General features: G+C 39.9%; 1 protein-coding gene across 5 annotated transcripts in view; it reads left to right on the plus strand.

Annotated features, from left to right (window-relative positions):
• CNKSR2 (connector enhancer of kinase suppressor of Ras 2) overlaps positions 1-18,272 on the plus strand; it is a 269,014-nt gene that overhangs the window by 249,193 nt on the left and 1,549 nt on the right. For 4 of the 5 annotated variants that reach the window (XM_075263811.1, XM_075263813.1, XM_075263812.1 and 1 more), the window contains one exon: positions 10,893-11,086. The exons of the other annotated variant lie outside the window; for it this stretch is intronic. In XM_075263811.1, coding sequence (XP_075119912.1) covers positions 10,893-11,086 — 194 coding nt within the window. The remainder of the gene's footprint in view (positions 1-10,892; positions 11,087-18,272) is intronic. 5 annotated transcript variants of the gene reach the window in all.

An 18,272-nucleotide genomic window follows, 5' to 3' on the forward strand; every position in this document is an offset into this window, starting at 1 on the left:
AAAAAGGAAGTGACTGATTCCTAAGAAAGTAATTATGTAACAAACTATACAGTTAATTAGTTATACAATATTAATAATTGTATAATATAACTAAAAATTATATTCTTTTGAAGCGAGTTTTGGAATTGGTAACTTTTTTCCGATTCCAATTCCATCCAAAATTGTCCCCAACTCCGCTCCACTTCCCTTCTTTTTCTTATAAATGTATCTAATTTCTATGTAAATATATTCATATGTATGTTTTACTTTCAGCAGTACTAGGGCACAGCAAATAGCAAAATCCATCCCTTGTATTACTATTTTATATGAAATGTTTCCAGCCAGGAATCTGATTCCTTTTATCTAATTCTCCATTTTTTATATGTGCAAGCAGATATGACTCTCCCATTGCCATTCATGATATTGTATTTAAAATTTACGAATCACTTGTAAACTTCAGTGCAGACGCCAGATTGTCCCACGGCCTTGACTGCCATTTTGATTCTCTCACGCGGCTCATTTTCTAATCTGTAGCTGGAGGCTATGTAGACTTACAGAGAACATCAAGCAGAGCCATTTTCCTTGTGCTGAGTGTTAAATGTTCGTGAAGAGGGGATGCTGTGAATTTACTTGGAAGAGGGGAGAATATTTGTAACTAACAAGCGATCTCAGGACATAACAAGACAGCAAAGTGGTTGAACACAAGCAGAAAAGAACAGGATGTTTTTTATTGTTTTTCATAATTTTTTATGTTCTTTTTCTTAATGTGTTCAATTCAGTTTGTCTTGCGGGGAAAAAAAGACCAAAAAAAAAGCATAGCAGGGTGGATTTATTCTCATTTTTAGACCTAGAATGCTATCAAAGGTAGAAAATGCTGATGATAAAATAGAACTGACAAGTATTGTGATGAATAGTGAGAATATTGCAAGGCCATGCTGATCAGAAGTGGCAGCTAATGAATATCTGTAAATTTTTGTACGGCAAATATTTTTAAGCAATCCTGTAAATGTAATACATCTAAGCATACTTTCATCTGATTTCATCTATTATAAGGCATCAATGTGATTGTAAAAATTTACCCTTGGCTAACAATGTCAGGCTAACAATGTCGTCCGACTGCATGACGTGCAGAGGTTGTAGTTTCTGCAGCAAGAAACATGTTGTGTAGATTTACGGAAGAGCAATACAAGAGTACAATAGCATTTCTATTGAAATTTTACAATACTGTAGTACCTATAGATAAAGTTATGGTGCATTGACACTTGATGTGGGTGTGTTCTGGTATAGGTTTTGTGGTAGAGTGCACATATTAGGTAATATTATCAAGCAATATATAGTTTCCGTGCTTTGTATGCTGTGCTTGTATCATTTGCACTTTATACCTTTTTAAGTTCCATTGGATTTGTTGCCTTAATATTAGTTTGTGGCATTGTAGAATTCAATGATAGGAAAAAGAAAACTTGGAGCTCTCACTGGTGCCCAGGAGCAAGCACAAAATAGTACTGCACAAAAACGGGGAAAAATTCCATTACTCAAAAAAAAAATGTTTAAAGGGGTTATCAGTCTGTAAAAAATATGGGCCAAATAACTGGATGCATCACTACTAGAGATGAGCGAGTAGTATTCAATCGAGTAGGAATTCAATCGAATACTACGGTATTCAAAATACTCATACTCGATCGAGTACCACTCGCTGTTCGAATGTAAAAGTTCGATGCAGAACCAGCATTGATTGGTCGAATGCTATACAGTCGGCCAATCAATGCTGGTTCTTCTCCTACCTTTAGAAGTCTTCTCCGTGCAGCTTCCCTGCGGCATCTTCCGGCTCTGAATTCACTCTGCCAGGCATCGGGCCTGGGCAGAGCCGACTGCGCATGTCCGCTTGTAGTTTGGGCATGCGCAGTCGGCTCTGTCCAGGCCCGATGCCTGGCAGAGTGAATTCAGAGCCGGAAGATGCCGCGGGGACGCTGCATGGAGAAGACTTCTCGGAGGATCCAGCCCGACCCTCACTCGTGGACTTGGTAAGTATAATTTGATCGAATGTTGCCTACCCCTGAAACGAGCATTTTCCCCCCATAGAGTATAATAGGGTTCGATATTCGATTTGAGTAATCGAATATTGAGGGGCTACTCGAAACGAATCTCGAATCTCGAACATTTTACTGTTCGCTCATCTCTAATCACTACCAATCACACACACACACACACACACACACACATATATATATATATATATATATATATATATATATATATATATACTGTTTAAATTCAGCACCATTTATCTGATTTATCTGTAGCTCATTGACCATAGCTGTGATGGTTCATTTGCAAGATCTCTAACCCTCCTTGTGAGCAGTGCAGCCAGCAAATGAAGCTTCATAACAGCATGTGACCACCATGCCAGTTGAAGCCGCTCACGCTGACCTCTGTGGGAGTGATTTATTACCTGGTCAGATTTGCAATCAAGTTTCATGGACTGAGGAAGTGAAACACAAGAAAGACACTATGACACAAAATAGACTGGGTGGCAGGGAGGAAATTTGCACACATGGGAGAATGGAGAAGGAGGGGGTACACACAGAGCGAGAGCAGGCAGATATATCGTGGGAAATGTAATTAGTCCACAGATTTACTGCATGTAAATAACAGTGATACATGAAGCAGCAAGTAAAATAAAGACAAGAAAATGGTGCACAAGGGAACAGTGAGTATTTAGCACTGCTGTGGATGCATTTGCAGTTCATTTTGGAAGCTGGATAATCCCTTTAATTCAGCGATATAAAAACATGCAGTCAAACAAACAGAAAAAACTAGGACATGGTCTTTCTCCTCCTGATGCATTGCTTGTCCTTCTTTTTCACTTATTGTGAGTAAGCCCTCGTTCACATCAGCATTTGGATTCCGTCCGGGGGAGTCAGCATGGGGACCCCCCCCCAAACAGAATACAAACGCAATTGCAAGCGGTGTGCAGTAAAAGCACACAGACCCCATAGACTATAATGGGGTCCGTGTCCTTGCCACACGCTGTCCTCACGAATCATGCGGACAGGAAAGTAGATTGTGAACTATTTTCCTGTCCGCAAGTTCCCTGCGGAGATCTGGCGGTAAGCACACCGACCCCTTTATAGTCTATGCTTTTGCTGCACCAGCGCTTGCACTTGTGTTTGGTATTCCGTTTGGGGGAGGGGGGGGGGGTCCTCATGCAGACTTCCGCAGATGGAATCCAAATGCTAATGTGAACGAGGGGTAAGGGCCAAAGGACCAGAAACTTGGAAGGAGGAGAAAGTTGCAAAGTCCAAGTTTTTTCAAGATGTTTGATTGCATGTTTCTATGGGGCGGACACATTTGTACTGAAAAAAAGTATTTAACTTTCTTAAATAACAGATATTAGATTAAATAATTGTTGGCCATTTTCCATGCCCAAAGGGTATAATGTGAATACTGGAGCCACAAATGTGTATAGTGCCTAATAGTAATCCAACCCTAGGTCTAATCTTTAAAGAGCATATGTACCTATAAACATCAGGTAAATTCTGTACTGCTTATAGCTATGCCCCTGCTTAAAGGTACAGTCTAGCCTAAGAGAAGTTAACATGAGGGTTGTTAGAATATCAATTGTGTCAGAAATTAGTGTATAGCCTGCTGATACACGTGGGTGCACATACCCTTTAACCTGCTGCCCCCTGAAGTATGTCTTAGCACTTAATACAGGTAGTAGGCAGCTGTCCTTCCAAAGCCAATGTGTTGTGGTAATATAACTAGAGCACACTTGTGTCTAGTACTAATAATGTTAATAGCGTGTAATGCAGCTCTATGTCTGGCTTTGGATAACATCTGACATTTAATGCTCATTAAGTCTGTCTAAGCTATGAGGTCCATGAGAAAATGCAGTCCCAACCAATGTTTTCAGTCCAGCTGGCCCGAACCATGGAAATATCATCCTGTATCCTGTATATCTTGTTAGATCATATGGCAGAGCTTATACTCTGACCTCAAAGCCTTTTCATGGGTACCAAGGACATCACACAATAACATTAAATACTACCGCAGTACAGTGGTGTACATAATATTTAGTTAGACTCTATGCACATGGCCATGTGCTTTGTCACTGTGCTAGCTGTGTTTTTCATGGCACATAGCACAATGCACATTCATCTCTATGGCCCCATACACATATGGCCCATTTATGTGTGGCAGTAATCCCATGGTGAGACTCAGGACTACTCCTATACCTGTCAGCTTTTTTGGCCCACGTTCACATATGAAGTAATCAGGTCTGTGGAAGTATGGGTGGTAAAGACTGGACACATGCAAGTTGTATGCACATTAGCCTTATTTTATGTCTGCTGCATCAAACATCAATTTGCAAAGCTACTAAGGGTGCATTCACACGGAGTAACGTGCCGCGTGATGCGGCACGTATACGGCGTGTGATACTTTGCACAAAATAGCGTGGCATATACGATCCAGGCTCCCATTGAAATCAATGGGAGCTTTTACGGCGCGCAAAGTCTCACACGCCGTATACATGCTACGTGGCATGTTACTTCGTGTGAATGGACCCTTAAACTGGATGTACAATTGGACACATGACAGAAATTGGAGTTTCTAGTTTCCAGCATTTACAACCTCATTCAATAGGACCTTTCACCATCTCCACCAACCCCAGTTCTTTACATTCTATGATAGGCGCTGCTCCATTGATTCTGGCACAGTTGTTATTTTTATCTCTAGTCCCCATCGTTCCTGAGCAATCAGTGCAGATGGTTTTGGTGTCTGATATGCTATTTATTCTCTGTATTGTGAAGTGGGTGGTCTCAAGGAAATGTAGACAAGAGGAGGCAATGCAGAAATCTTTGACACTACCCAATTAAATTGCTTTTTCCCAAAACTGTCCACCTGACCATAGAGACCCTAATTAGCATATACAACACTAAAACTAACTGCACTGATTTCTTGGGAAAAGTGGAGGCTTAAAAAAGTTTGGATGCAAAAAGTTAGAGATGGTGGAGCTGGTGAAAGATAAGATAAAGGGTGGACCAAATTGAAGTATAAACTACATTTTAAACTGAGTACTGGGGTATTAAACACAGAGGTTCCCCACAGAACAACCCTATGAAGCACTAGCCAAAATGTTCAGAGAAATGTTTCCAAAGTTCAGTTGGGTCCTCACTTTCCTATTCTCTTGTCTGGACAGGTCTGTGTACCATGAGATGAGCAGCTTTTCACAATATATCTCACAGTGATATGCTATCTATTCTATAGATGTCTAAGTGTGGCCATCCAGTGTCTGCATTGTATTGAATTGCTCTCTTGAGGTTACCATTACATATTCATTCCTATTTCAAGTATCCTAAGACTCCAGTATTCATCCTTCTGTAATTGACTGGGTTTGGGATCTGGTGGCCTCAGCCAAGACTTTTTCATCCAGAGAAGAGAGATGTATTATTATTATTATTATTATTATTATTATTATATTTTTTTTTTATTGAATTTATTTATTTATTTATTTTTCATTGCATATATGTGTAATATGTCATTTTTAGAGATGAGCAAGTATATTCGATCGAATACCTCCCCTCCATAGACATTGGTGTTAAAAAAAAAAAAAAAAAAAGGCGCCAAGGGAGGTTGGAGGGGAAATGAATATTTCCCGCGTTTCCGCGTGGTATTCGACCAAGTACACCAATAACTATGCAAATGGGGGTATTCAATCTCATCTCTAGTTATTTTCAGTTTTTCAAGGATACTATATTATTTGAATAAATGTGTAAGGCTGGGTTCACACCAGCTTTGGCTTTCCGTAGGGGAGCCGTGCTGTACTTTTCTCTCTGCATTTTTTGCCCCTTTCGGGCAAGAACAGAGCAGAAACCACGTGGAGCCCATTATCGTCTATGGATTAGTTTTCTGTTTGGGGGAAAGCGGACCTCCCAACCTAAAACTGAAACCCGAACACAGATGTGAACGTAACGTTAGATCATCATTTATCTCTTGCTAGGGTACTGTTGTACAGTGGCATTGTCAGTAAGTTACTGGGCACGGTCTTTGGCTGGTTGATTTTAGGGCCCCTTCACACGACTTCCCATTGAAATCAATGGGCTCTGTTTTGAATCGCCGCACTCGGACACGTGTATACGTGTCTAAATGAGCAGCGTGCTTATGCTGTGTGAAGGGGCCCTTACTCTTACATTTACATTTCCACTTGCCTTTTTATTGATTTGACATCAGTCTTGCACTGGTTACTTATGACTTACAACCTATCATTTACATTCGCTTTAAACACTGTTAAAAGTCCATTAAGCAGTGATAACTACACAGCAGCCGATAGAAAAAAATACAGATGTCAATCAAATAATCTCCTCGACCCCACGGCTCCAGTCGATCTTCACAGTCACACTTGATCTAGAAAAATGGAAAATAAGTGCAGTTACAAATCATATTCCAGTTTGCATCAAATGTTGAAAGTCCTTCCAGCCTATAATGACATTTGGAAAGTATTTGTACAAAGTTTTATCACAAAGTCGTCTTAAATATTTTATTAGTAGAATAATTCTCTATTCTAGAGGATTTTCTGTGCCTGGATATTATGTTTTTGCAAGGCAAACAGTATGACTGCATTTGGTTGGGTTCAGACAACTATTTCCTACATGTGTTGGTCACTTACTTTCTGCTTTTGTTGTCACTACGTTTTTTGCTCATCCTGGTTTCTTTTCTAGCTTTACCTTGACCTTTAACTTGTTCCTGTTTGAGTCTTGCGTTCTGTATGGGTTGACGTCTAGTTCTTTGTCATTTGGCTTTGTATGGCTTTTCTTCCATTTGCACCTTTGTTTGTGCCCGATCTGTGTTTCTTAAAAAATGCATTTTAGTGCGACATCTCATGAGCTTAGTTTGACTTCTTATTTTTAAAACTTCCTTTGGTTTTTGTGTAGAGGTAGTGAAAAGAACTTGCTTTCCTAAAGTTATCATTTTTCCAATTTACCTTCTTTTATATAAATATTTTCTTAAATAACTTTGTGGGATGATTAATAATTTCCACAAGTATGGCACCATTAAAGGTGTTATCTAACTTATTAAAATTGATGGTCTTCCCTTAAAGGGGTTGGCAACTTTCAGACCAAATTTGAGAGACCAATGTTATTGTTCATATAATAAAAAGGCGTACAGTTTTCCAATATACTTTCTGTTAATTCTGTTAATTAATAATTCCTCACAATTTGCTGTTATTCATTCTGCTTACCTCTAGAGTATGAAATTCTGACCATGGTCATGGGATATACAGTCCATGGTCATGTGATATACAGTCCATGGTCATGTGATGTACAGTCCATGGTCATGTGATGTACAGTCCATGGTCATGTGATGTACAGTCCATGGTCATGTGATATATAGTCCATGGTCATGTGATATACAGTCCATGGTCATGTGATGGACACACAGGTGCACAGTTCGTTATAGTCACAGCACAGTAATCAGCCATCTGCCTGGTAACAATTGGTGCACCCATGTGCATCACATGACCATGGTCAGAATTTCTTCCACTAGAAATAACAACATGAATGACAGCAAGTGAAGATCTAGCCCTTAAAACAAGAGAATGAGGCTGTGTTGCAACACCAAGCATAGCCCGTGAACAAGACTGATCACTATAATAGGAGGCCTGATCCCCCGTTCTGTACAGTGTACATGTACACTGCCCCATTTGAAGCTTATAGGGCGGACAGCATACAACGCTCTACAATCTTTGTCAGTCCCATACACTCCAAATGAGCAGTAGAATTCCATTAATGCCTTGTTTATTTAACCAGATATGCCTCTTTTATTCAGCTTTGGAGCCCCATTTCATGTCAATTTCCATTTCATTTGCATGCAAAGGAGGGCAAAAGTGAGTTACTTGAGAAGCTAGAATTTAGATCAAGGCCCAGGCAAGCTAAGGCACACCCCCAAAGCACTTTTCCCCTCATTTGAATATGAACTTAACAGCAATTTAAACCCCCGAATGGAATACTGAACGCATTAAAAAGCGGTTAGCTGTGAAAGCACACGGACCTCATAGACTATAATGGGGTCCGTCTGTTTTCCGCACGGTGTCTGCACAAATCATTCAAAGAGAAAAATAGTTCCTGCAGCTTTTTTCTCTCCACATGATTCATGCAGAAAACACACAAACCCCATTATAGTCTATGGGGTCTGTGTGATTTCACAGCTAACCGCTTTTTAATGCATTTGGCATTCCGTTCGGGTGTCCTCAACCGGACTCCCCAAATGGAATGCCAAACGCAGATGTGAATCAGGACTTAGATATTTTTTTTTATCATATATGTCTGCTCAGAAATCCCTCCATTTATCTGCACCTCTATAGACATCTCCCAATACACCACTAAGCCGCTTCCACTCTTATTAGACAGGAGCTAATTCTAAGTGTTCTTGATGAGCCGTACAAGGCACCAGATCACATTAGCAGCTTGATGGCCGCAGTACATTGTCACTCATGAGAATTAAAGCATGTACCAATTAACAGTGTAAAAATAAAAACAACCCAGACAGTTAGAAATGACAGCAGAATTTACTGCTGGCCGCCTCCCAGCCCAGGCACGGAGCATTCTCCTAGATACTTCAGTACTGCCAACTAGATTCACGCATGCCATAGAATGGAGTGGGCACTTTGTTTTATGGCGTCTAGACCTCCTTTCTGAAGATTACATTAGGCTGCCCCCATCTCCTCTGTAGAAACAATGTTACTTTCACTGATGCCTTACTATGCCAGGTCTTCAAAGTATGTCATGTCCATTCAGCCAATATTCCTAAAACATAGCAATTTACTTGGCTTCAAACTGGTTTTATAATAAATGCTCATAAAGGGATATAAATAAAATACTTCAGAAGGCCTGGAAGAAATATAGAGGAGCCAATTAACCCTATACACCCAGAACAAGAATATATATTGGGTTCACTGGATTTTATCATTCTGAAAATGAGGCACCATTTTTCATTTATGTAGTACTAAAGATGACATTTTAAAGATATAACTATACACCTGATAAGATATGTAGTAGATCTCACGATGTGGAGACTTACAGTACTAATTGTATTCTTGACGATATCCCCTCAACCCTGTCTAAACCTCTCACCTCTGCCAGGTCAGTCCTCTCTGCGCCAAGCTGATGAGATGCAAGAACATCGAAGCAGCTGTCCTTGGCTGAGGGACTACCTGGTAAAATCCCAACATCATTGCAAACAAAGGCCTCTGAGAAGGTCGGCTTGATGTTAAAGGGAGCGCCCTCTATTGGTTTGCTTGACTGAGACTCTGTCTTCCTAATTACATCATGGAAGATAGACTTGCACATTCTCAGTGAGCGCCCTCTATTGGTGTGCATTCTTGATGCATTGGCTTCCTAATTACATCATGGAAGTCAGATTTGCATATTCTTCCCATGTTCCTTTGCACAGTGGAGTGCTCATGGCTTAATAAGACTCCACACACCTAATTGGTGGTCTCTCCCTATGGAGTGACAATATGCCCTCAACCCTGTTTCCAAAGTAGTCATACTGATGGAGGCCTATGGCAGACCTGTAGCTTTCATTCTCCTGGGGCAAAGGTTCAGTATCCTTACTCTGTATCTAAATATATAAAAAAGTGTCTTGCTAGTGCCTCTCCTGACAACCAGCTCTCATGCACATGTCCCAGTTGCCCCCCACCTACGCCCCTGCTTATGGGCCTAAAACCAACCATATTTCTCTCAATGCTACCACACCTTATCCTCAGAACTGCAATAATATCCTAGTAGATAATCCCTTAAAGAGATTCTATCATTAGAATCCCTTTTTTGACAAAGACTATTATTCTCCTACTTTTGTTGTTCTGATCCACGCCGCCATTCCAGAGACATTTCTTATTTCTTCCTCATGTAAATGAGTCTTCAGAAAGCACTGAGGGCATTCCCTGAAGACTCTCCAGCGACGTATCTGTCTTGTTCTGCTGCCATGTCATTACATATGTCATCAGCTGGCAGAGCCAACTGCACATGTCAATTCGGCCATTTTCTTGTGGACGTACGGACGCTCATGTTAGAGGCCATAGGAAAATAGCTGAAGAGACATGCACAGTCAGTTCTGCCGGCTGATGATGCATGTAATGACATGGCGGAGACGTGTTGGCGGAACAAGACAGAGACGTTACTGGGAATGCCCCCTGTGCTTTCTGAAGACTCATTTGCATAAGGAAGAAATTTCTCAGGAATGGCAGCATGGATCAGAATAATAAAGGTAGGAGAAGAATAGGCTTTCTAAAGGCTATTCCGACATAGTCTTTAAAGAATTTTTTTTTTTTTTTTTAAAAAGGGATTCTAATGATAAAATCCCTTTAAGATCCAAAGCTGGAGAAGAAAGGGTTCATCAGAATAAAGCAGATCTCTTAGATCCCCTATCTGAGGTCAAAGTATGATAGAGAAGGAGGAGCCCAGATCAGGCATACATTTCTTAAATACTGAAAAGTGGTTAAAAAAAAAATAAGTGAACAGATACTCTCCTCCCCTCCTCCTCCAGTTTAGGTACTGCCTGGGTCCCTGCTGTCTTGACACACATAGGAAATGCCTGGAGATGCCTGAACAGCCAATTGCTGTAGCTTGTGGTTGGCCGAGCCACCATTTCCTGTATCACTAGAGACACTAACAAGTAGAGACCAGCAGGGACCTGAGCAGTATCAGAACTGGACAAGTGTGGGGTTGGAGAGAGGTGAGTATCTGTTTATTTTTTTTAACCACCTTTGAGAATGTTTTTACAATTTTTTTTCCTCCCTGACAAAAGCCCTTTAAATGCTAATAAATAAATATTAAAAACAAAAAAAAAAGTTGCTGGCCTACAGTTTGTCACTAGTTAATGTTGCTCCATTGCTTCTGTTTTCGTGATAACAGACACTGTAGACGAGGAGCCAGCAGACTCATTACAAGATCTCTACAGGGCTCTGGAAAAGGCCAGTTTGTCCCCACTTGGAGAACAGCGACTTTCAACCAAATTGGAATACAAGAAGTCTTTTATTAAAAGGTGTAGTGATCCAGTAGTCAATGAAAAACTTCACAGACTGCGAATTTTGAAAAGCACTTTAAAGGTAGGAAATTAGAAAAGCAATTGTAAGCTTTGGTACCCGTATTACAATGGCAAGTTTTGGTTTTAGCCTTCAGTGGTTGTAAATGTAACAGAAAGAAATACTGTACGTATCTGACTCTTTATATTCATATAAATGAATTACTAGCCAATGGCAGACTTCTCCATAGACTTCTGTGTGTGAGGATATATATGGATAACAGTATGAGTGAAGGGAAGGAGGAAGAAAGTAGTCTGATGAGTAGAGGGGGAAACTATATTCTTTAATAGGATATATTACCACGTAAAGAGACGCCATATCCAGCTTAAATATGAAAATGTTGAATTATGATATTTTCTATAAAAATTTTTAAACTTTACAAATACTAAATACATTTGGTATCGGTATGATTGTTCTGACCCACAGAATACGTGTAACATATCATTTTTACCACATAGAGAATGCCATACAAATAAAACCCATAAGAATTTAGCGCAAATGTGTTTATTTCTAATTCCACCTCATTCAGAATTTTTTTCCAGCATCCCCATACATTGTATAGGATAGTTAATGGTGCCATTATAAAGTGCAATTTGTCCTGTAAACAATAAGCCAACATGTGACTCGTGAACCAAAAAAATGAAATATTTGGCTTATGGGAAGTGGGGAGGGAAAAACGAAAATTGACCTAGTCTTTAAGGAGGTTCAGGTACCTTTTGCGCCTTGCCGCTACTTGTCAAGCAATTCACTTACTCAATTCACTTGCTGAGAGGTCTGATCCCATAAACTAATTTGAATATCTTTATTACACCGACATTAATTATGACATTGCAGGAAGTAACAGGATATATCGTAGATGTGAATGGGTTGGTTAATTTTTAATTCTAACTGGAATTGTCTTTTAATTGTGGTCATAAAATCACTGAATAAATCATCATTTTGTCACAATATTACCACACTAGCTCTTATATGGCATGTATTTTTTATCTTTTGTTATGAAAAGAGGTAAGGAAAGCATGTGCTTTATCTGATTTCTTGCATACTTATAATAAATTGTATGCATCCAGATTCCGGGCACCTTTTACTATAGTGGCGTGGGTTTTTTTGGAAGCCCCTACGTGCAAAAATTGCTTCAAAACTCAGTTCTGCTCGTCTTTAGGGGGCATTCACACGGAGTAACGCGGCGCTGATTCTGGCATGTTAACTCGCGTAAGAATCAGCACTGCAAAACAGAATCCCATTGACTTCAATGGGTTCCGTTTAATGCGCGTAACACATTGAAATCAATGGGTTAAAAAGCCAATGGGATTCTGTTTTAAAGCGCTGATTCTTACGCATCAGTGTCGCTTTACGCTGTGTGTGAATGCCCCCTTACAGAAATCTTTAGTAAAAGGTAAAATATTTGTTTGATTTGAGGATAAACCAGAGTATACCACTTTTATTATAGTTTAAAGATGAACAGCAATGATGGCATCGCACTTGGCTGTCTGTAAATGCACTTTAGGCTGGAGCCCCACATGGCATAAACACCGCGACTTGCCCGGGGTGGAAACATCGCGGCAGAAACTGCAGCTTTTTACAGTCGCTGTAAAGTGAATCCCATATACACATTGCAGAAAAATCTGTGCAATGCAAATACTGCGATTCCCAAAACTGTTGTGGTTTTGGAAACTGCAGCATTTCAATTATACCTACGGAAACTCTGGTGGTTTCCCTATAGGTATAAAGGAAGCAGAAAGTTTGCAGAAGAAACCTCTGCAGACTACTTGTGAAAAGCGCTGCGGGAAAACCCGCGAGATGTGTTGCTGCCATGATTTTTCTCACAGCTCTCTTTTGCTGCAGTCTCTTCAAGCTTATCCCAGAAAATCCTTGAAACACAAGAGATGTTCCAGGATCCAGACAAAGAAGAATTCAAGGCTCTAGTTTCTAAAAAAAAAATTAAAAAAGTAAATGCTGTACACAGCAAAAAACGCCCATGATAAAACCCCTGTAGTTGTAAAAACCCCACTGACATGTTGCAAACTATGTATCTTTGGTCCTTAGCCATAGTAAGGTACTACGGATCAAACTTACAGTATATGGTCTGAAACGCGTCTGATTGGTTTATATTGCTACCAGTTTTATCCTGGTTGTTTTTTGCTGTGCACAGCATTTGCTTGTATACTTTTTTGGAATAAAATGGAGTTTTAAATACTCCTTAGATATGTTGTGAAGTTTTAACTGTCCTGGTTCTTTGCGTGCACCTACATACCATTGATTCCCTTCGACTGGGTGAGCTTTTTGATGCATTAAAGACAAGTATATGCCTGTCCTCCATAGTAGCTTCGGCTGCAACCTTCATACCAATGTATGCTCCAAACATAAAGTCCAAACACAATGGTAAGAAACTCGTGGATCCCTCGTGGATCATGTGATTGAAGCAGCAGTGGCACTTCCTTAGTGCTGCTTCCACTTCACAGGCCATGTGACATCATATTCATCAGTCACATGACTTGCCTTTCAAGTGATTGGGATGAGCTGCGATACAAAGAAAATCCACTGTACAAATATATGGTTCTGTGCTGGCTAAGTGGTGAAGAGGCTGCAGTGCTCACCACTCTTCAAATAGCTGATCGGCCAGGGGCCAAGTTGTTGGACCCCCAATGATCTTTAATTAATTGCCTATCTTAAAGCTATGCCTTTGAGATCAAACGGACTGTCTGTGTAATGTATGCATGTGTTGGGATGAACTCAGAATAACCATTATATTATGTGAGAAACTTTCTGTTTTTCTAAAGCAGATAACCCTATTGTATCCCTTAAAGACGTAGTACAAAAGTATGTTAAGGCCCAGGCAGCTAGGATGTACTATTAAGTCTGTGGTCATTAAGGGGTTAAAAGAGTTGCTTTTTTTTTCTTCTTCTTGGTCATTTTGTGATTGGTGGCAGTGCATTCTCTTACCACGGCTACTATTCCAGTTATATACAGTACTATACGTAGTCTATTTGTAATGAGCAATGTTATTTTTTGCATTAATTTTCATGCACATTCCAGTCGTGTATTTGACTATCACACATGGTGTTAAAGTCATCACATGGCATTATGCTTGCCTGTTACTTTTTTGCAGATCATTCTTTGAGTGTTTTTTTATCTATTTTTATAAAGTGAGATGAAAAGATATTGTGTATTCAGCATTCTCATACATGCATATTTATATATACTATAATTATATATATCTATACTCATACTATATTCATATACATCTATAATTCTAGAGAGATAGAAAGAGGAAGCTGTGGTTACTTATTGGTATTATTTGTTAAAAAAAACCAAGATGTGTGAATCTTGGAGTGTCGCTTTTGACCCACTCCCCAAAGGAAGCAATATTTTGACCACTAAGCCACAGAGACTAATGGAAAAATGATGGAATTTGTATGTGAGTGGTTAAGGAGAGTCCCAGAACTAGAACCAGAAGGTAAAGCACAAAGCTGAGATTACATGGACTTACCCTTGTCCTCCACTCTTACGCATCTCACACTCATCTCTGTTTGCTGGGACTTTCTAGCTTACCAAACTTCAAGGAATTTCTAAAATTTCAGTTAGATCTGTGGGATATTTGTGGCTTTAGATTCCTCAACCTCCAACGACCTGGCTAAGCTTGGGAGCCAAATATAGATTGTCAACTTCAGGGATACTTAAGTTGCAGCACCAGCAGATGCCAAACCATCCTACAGATTCAGGTGGAGAAGACCACATCCCTCACCCTCACATGTGGAACAGGACAGTTTCTAAGAGCCAGATAGCCATTTACTACCAAAACTGCTTACTGCTCCCAACTTTTTGGGTTGTTTTCTATAGATCTCAATTGAAAACATTGTCTATCTGCTCGCCCACCGCTCCCGAGTACTTAGAGCCATCTTAATGTTTGACATGACAATTAGGCTCTCTACTCTCAAGTGGGTGTACTTGGGGAGAGGCAGGCATGATTCTGAGCTCTTTGCTATAGTCAGGGACTTCCCACTTGACAATAGAGAGTCTAATTCATCATATCAGACACTGGAAATAACTGCACTTAATGTGAGCAGTGGGGGCTGAACCAGGATCTGTGGAGTATCAGCTAATACAATATGCCAAGAACTGGAGTTGGTGGAGGTAGTGAATGGTCCTCTTTAAAGAGAACCTTTCACCACCTCCAACAAGTCCAGCTCTTGGCACCATTTAATAGGTGACCCTCCGAGACTTCTGAAACAGTTGGATTTTTTTTTTCTAGCCCCCACTGTCCCCAAGCAATCAATGCTGTTACTTTTGGTATGCTATTTAGTACATATGCTATTTAGTCTCTATACTGTCAGGTGGGCGGTGTCAGTCAGGAGCAGACCAGGAATGTTATTCTGTGCTCTGACATTGGCTGCCTCTGATTGGAGGTCTGAATCACACACCCCCCTGCCTGATACCACTCACCTGACATTACAGAGCTGCAATAGCACATCAGGCACCAAAACTACATGTGCTTGTTGCTTGGGATTGTTGGTTGCTAGAGAGAAAATTCCAACTCTGCTGGAACCACTGGAGCAATACTTATTATGCTGGGTTAACACCCGCATCTGGTCTCCGTTCTTAGGGTTCTGTCTTCTACAGACAGAAAACGGAAACCTGTCATGCCGAGTCCGGCCGTGAGAGCCGGTGATTGTTTTATGCTCTTTGCGGTGAAACCATTTTTTTTTAAACCGGACACAGAGTACTGTATGTAAGCGCTACTTACCTGTGAGTTCCATGGAGAATAATTTAGTCCAGACATTATTATTCATTGCAAGTCTTAAAATAATATCATTATAATTGATATTGCAACCTGTGCGTCTGTTTAAAAATAACATTTTTTTATTTCTCTCAATCGTGTTCCATGTGTATTTGATCACGTTATTGTAATGATGAATTTGTGTCATACCAAGCACAAGTTATACACATTATATGTTTCTTATGCATGTTTTTTGTTGATTTACGTGTGTAGGATTTGTATTATATGTAGTATTCTGTGTTATATATCAAGACGTATTGGTAGTTCTCTCATCTGATTGCAATCATGAAGAGGTTGATGGGATATTTAACCAACATCATTTGTTCATTTGTCATGGCTATGACTAAGAAGCGGGAGCTTCGAAATGCGTCAGCTGTTCCAACCATGTAACGTGGGTCTTGTCTTTTTCTTTTTGTTGCGTCCATGTTCGCTATGTCACTTTGTTTTTTATGAAGAAATATTTTTCCTGTACTATGTGTCTTCATGAATGTTTTTTCATTCTATTTAAAGCTATGTTTTAGCAATTTATATTTGATAGTGCTGGACTACATTTTTTTTTTCTTTATAGTAAAAATTACCTGTGGAAGGAACAGTTACAATTAAGAAATTCCCAGTTCTGACTCTTTCCTTTCAGTAATGCTTATCAGTGCTAAGTCAAGTCAGTTCAGTAGAGCCAGAAGGCCACAATCCATATGTCATATTCATTTAGACTTTTAATTTTGATGTGTATTAACCTACGTTCTGGCTGTTGTAACCGTATTATCAGCATTGTGAGGCTACTAGTGACATTTACCGGGGGCAGACTGCTTGATACAAGTCTTACCAGGTAACTCGATGCATAAATGTATGCAGACACAGGCGAGACGTTGAGTTTTAGACCAAACTATAAAGTGGAGAGGAAATGTTGTCAAACTACCCCTGATTGGTAAAAGGATCTTAGAAAAAGTTGATCTTCACAATTTACAAAAAATTGTCAATAAGATTGAAAAAAGTTCATAGCTAATTAGAATAAGAGCACCATTTTTATGGGCAAAACATAACAGACAAGTTTCATAAAAATGGCAGGATGGTGACGTTAACTAAAATAACCAGGTATGCAAATTAGGTCTTGCTGGAAAATTGAAAACTTTGACTCCTGCCCTACCTGCTGGAAGGTAGCAACCCTATACATGAGTGGCTGAGTCTGAAACAGGTCTTGTAACGTGACCAGGGATAAAAACCAAACCAGAAGAATATCTGCCAAAAAGGCCACTGATCCACTCCGCGGAGACCATCATGTAGGGAAACACAAAGGCCAGAAATGCTCCCTTGAAAATTTATTCTAAGTCATTTTGCCTAGTCAGGGTATCTAGAAATGGTCTAGTACAAGATCTCTTCCCCAGCTATAGGAAAGTTGGTCAATGTAGACTATGACCAACAACCGCATGTTAAACAGTAGATTTTTACTCGATACAACTGAACTTCTGTGTTAAGAAATTTTGCAAGAGCGTTTTGGGCAGAATTTGTACATGATGCTTTTAGCTGTTGTAGAGCTGGACTTATACTAGATTTCTAGATTGTGTTTTGCTGAGTAAATGTAATCAGTAGGGTCTCTGCAGATGCGGACCCCCTGTGGCCAGTTGCTATAGCAATTTTAAGTGCAATGTAATTTTTTCTTTTCCTTGCTGAATTGAGTATTAGCCATGTTGCCTCAATGTGTGGCTATAAAATAGTTGAATATTTCTAATATACATATCTTAGGGATCTCTTCATCATGTTCCAGAAAGCCTGTTAAGCCAGCTATGGCTTCCTAAGTAAGGATTCTCCATTTTTATTTTATTTATTTATTTATTGTTTTCACCACACATCAATGAATATGCTTTTAAAAGGCATCTCTACCCAAAACTCTTAGGGGGAGTTCACACGGAGTAACGTGCCGCGTGATGTGGCACGTATACGACGTTTGAGACTTTGCGCGCCGTATACGCTCCCATTGATTTCAATGGGAGCCAGGATCGTATACGCCGCATTATTTTGCGGCCGTGATTTTTGACCATGTAATGGATGGCATGGATGGCTGAGCCCACCAGATTGTCAGAAGTTGACTATATGCATTCACTAACTAACCTCTGGCTGTGGTTTACCTCCATAGAGAAAAGAAGAGAACAAAAATTCAACATGTCCAATCCTTCCCCTGACATCTTATGTTAGGAAACACTCAGAACAGCCCTGTACAAATTTAAGTCAGCTGGTCCTGGTGGGTTTAAGTGATTTTTCTCTGTTGTTTATGGGGAACTTTATATTGCAGTCCCCTATTCTGGTTTAGAGATATCTAATATGGCTTGTTCATTCTGAGACAGCCTCTTAAAGTTACAGACGTCTTGGTTTCTCACATCCTGCTGTAGGCATTGAGCACAGTCTGATGAAGCCATTGAGGAAGCCATTGGGTAAAGTGTT

Source organism: Leptodactylus fuscus, chromosome 2 (assembly GCF_031893055.1).
Source record: "Leptodactylus fuscus isolate aLepFus1 chromosome 2, aLepFus1.hap2, whole genome shotgun sequence".
Lineage (NCBI taxonomy): Eukaryota > Metazoa > Chordata > Amphibia > Anura > Leptodactylidae > Leptodactylus > Leptodactylus fuscus.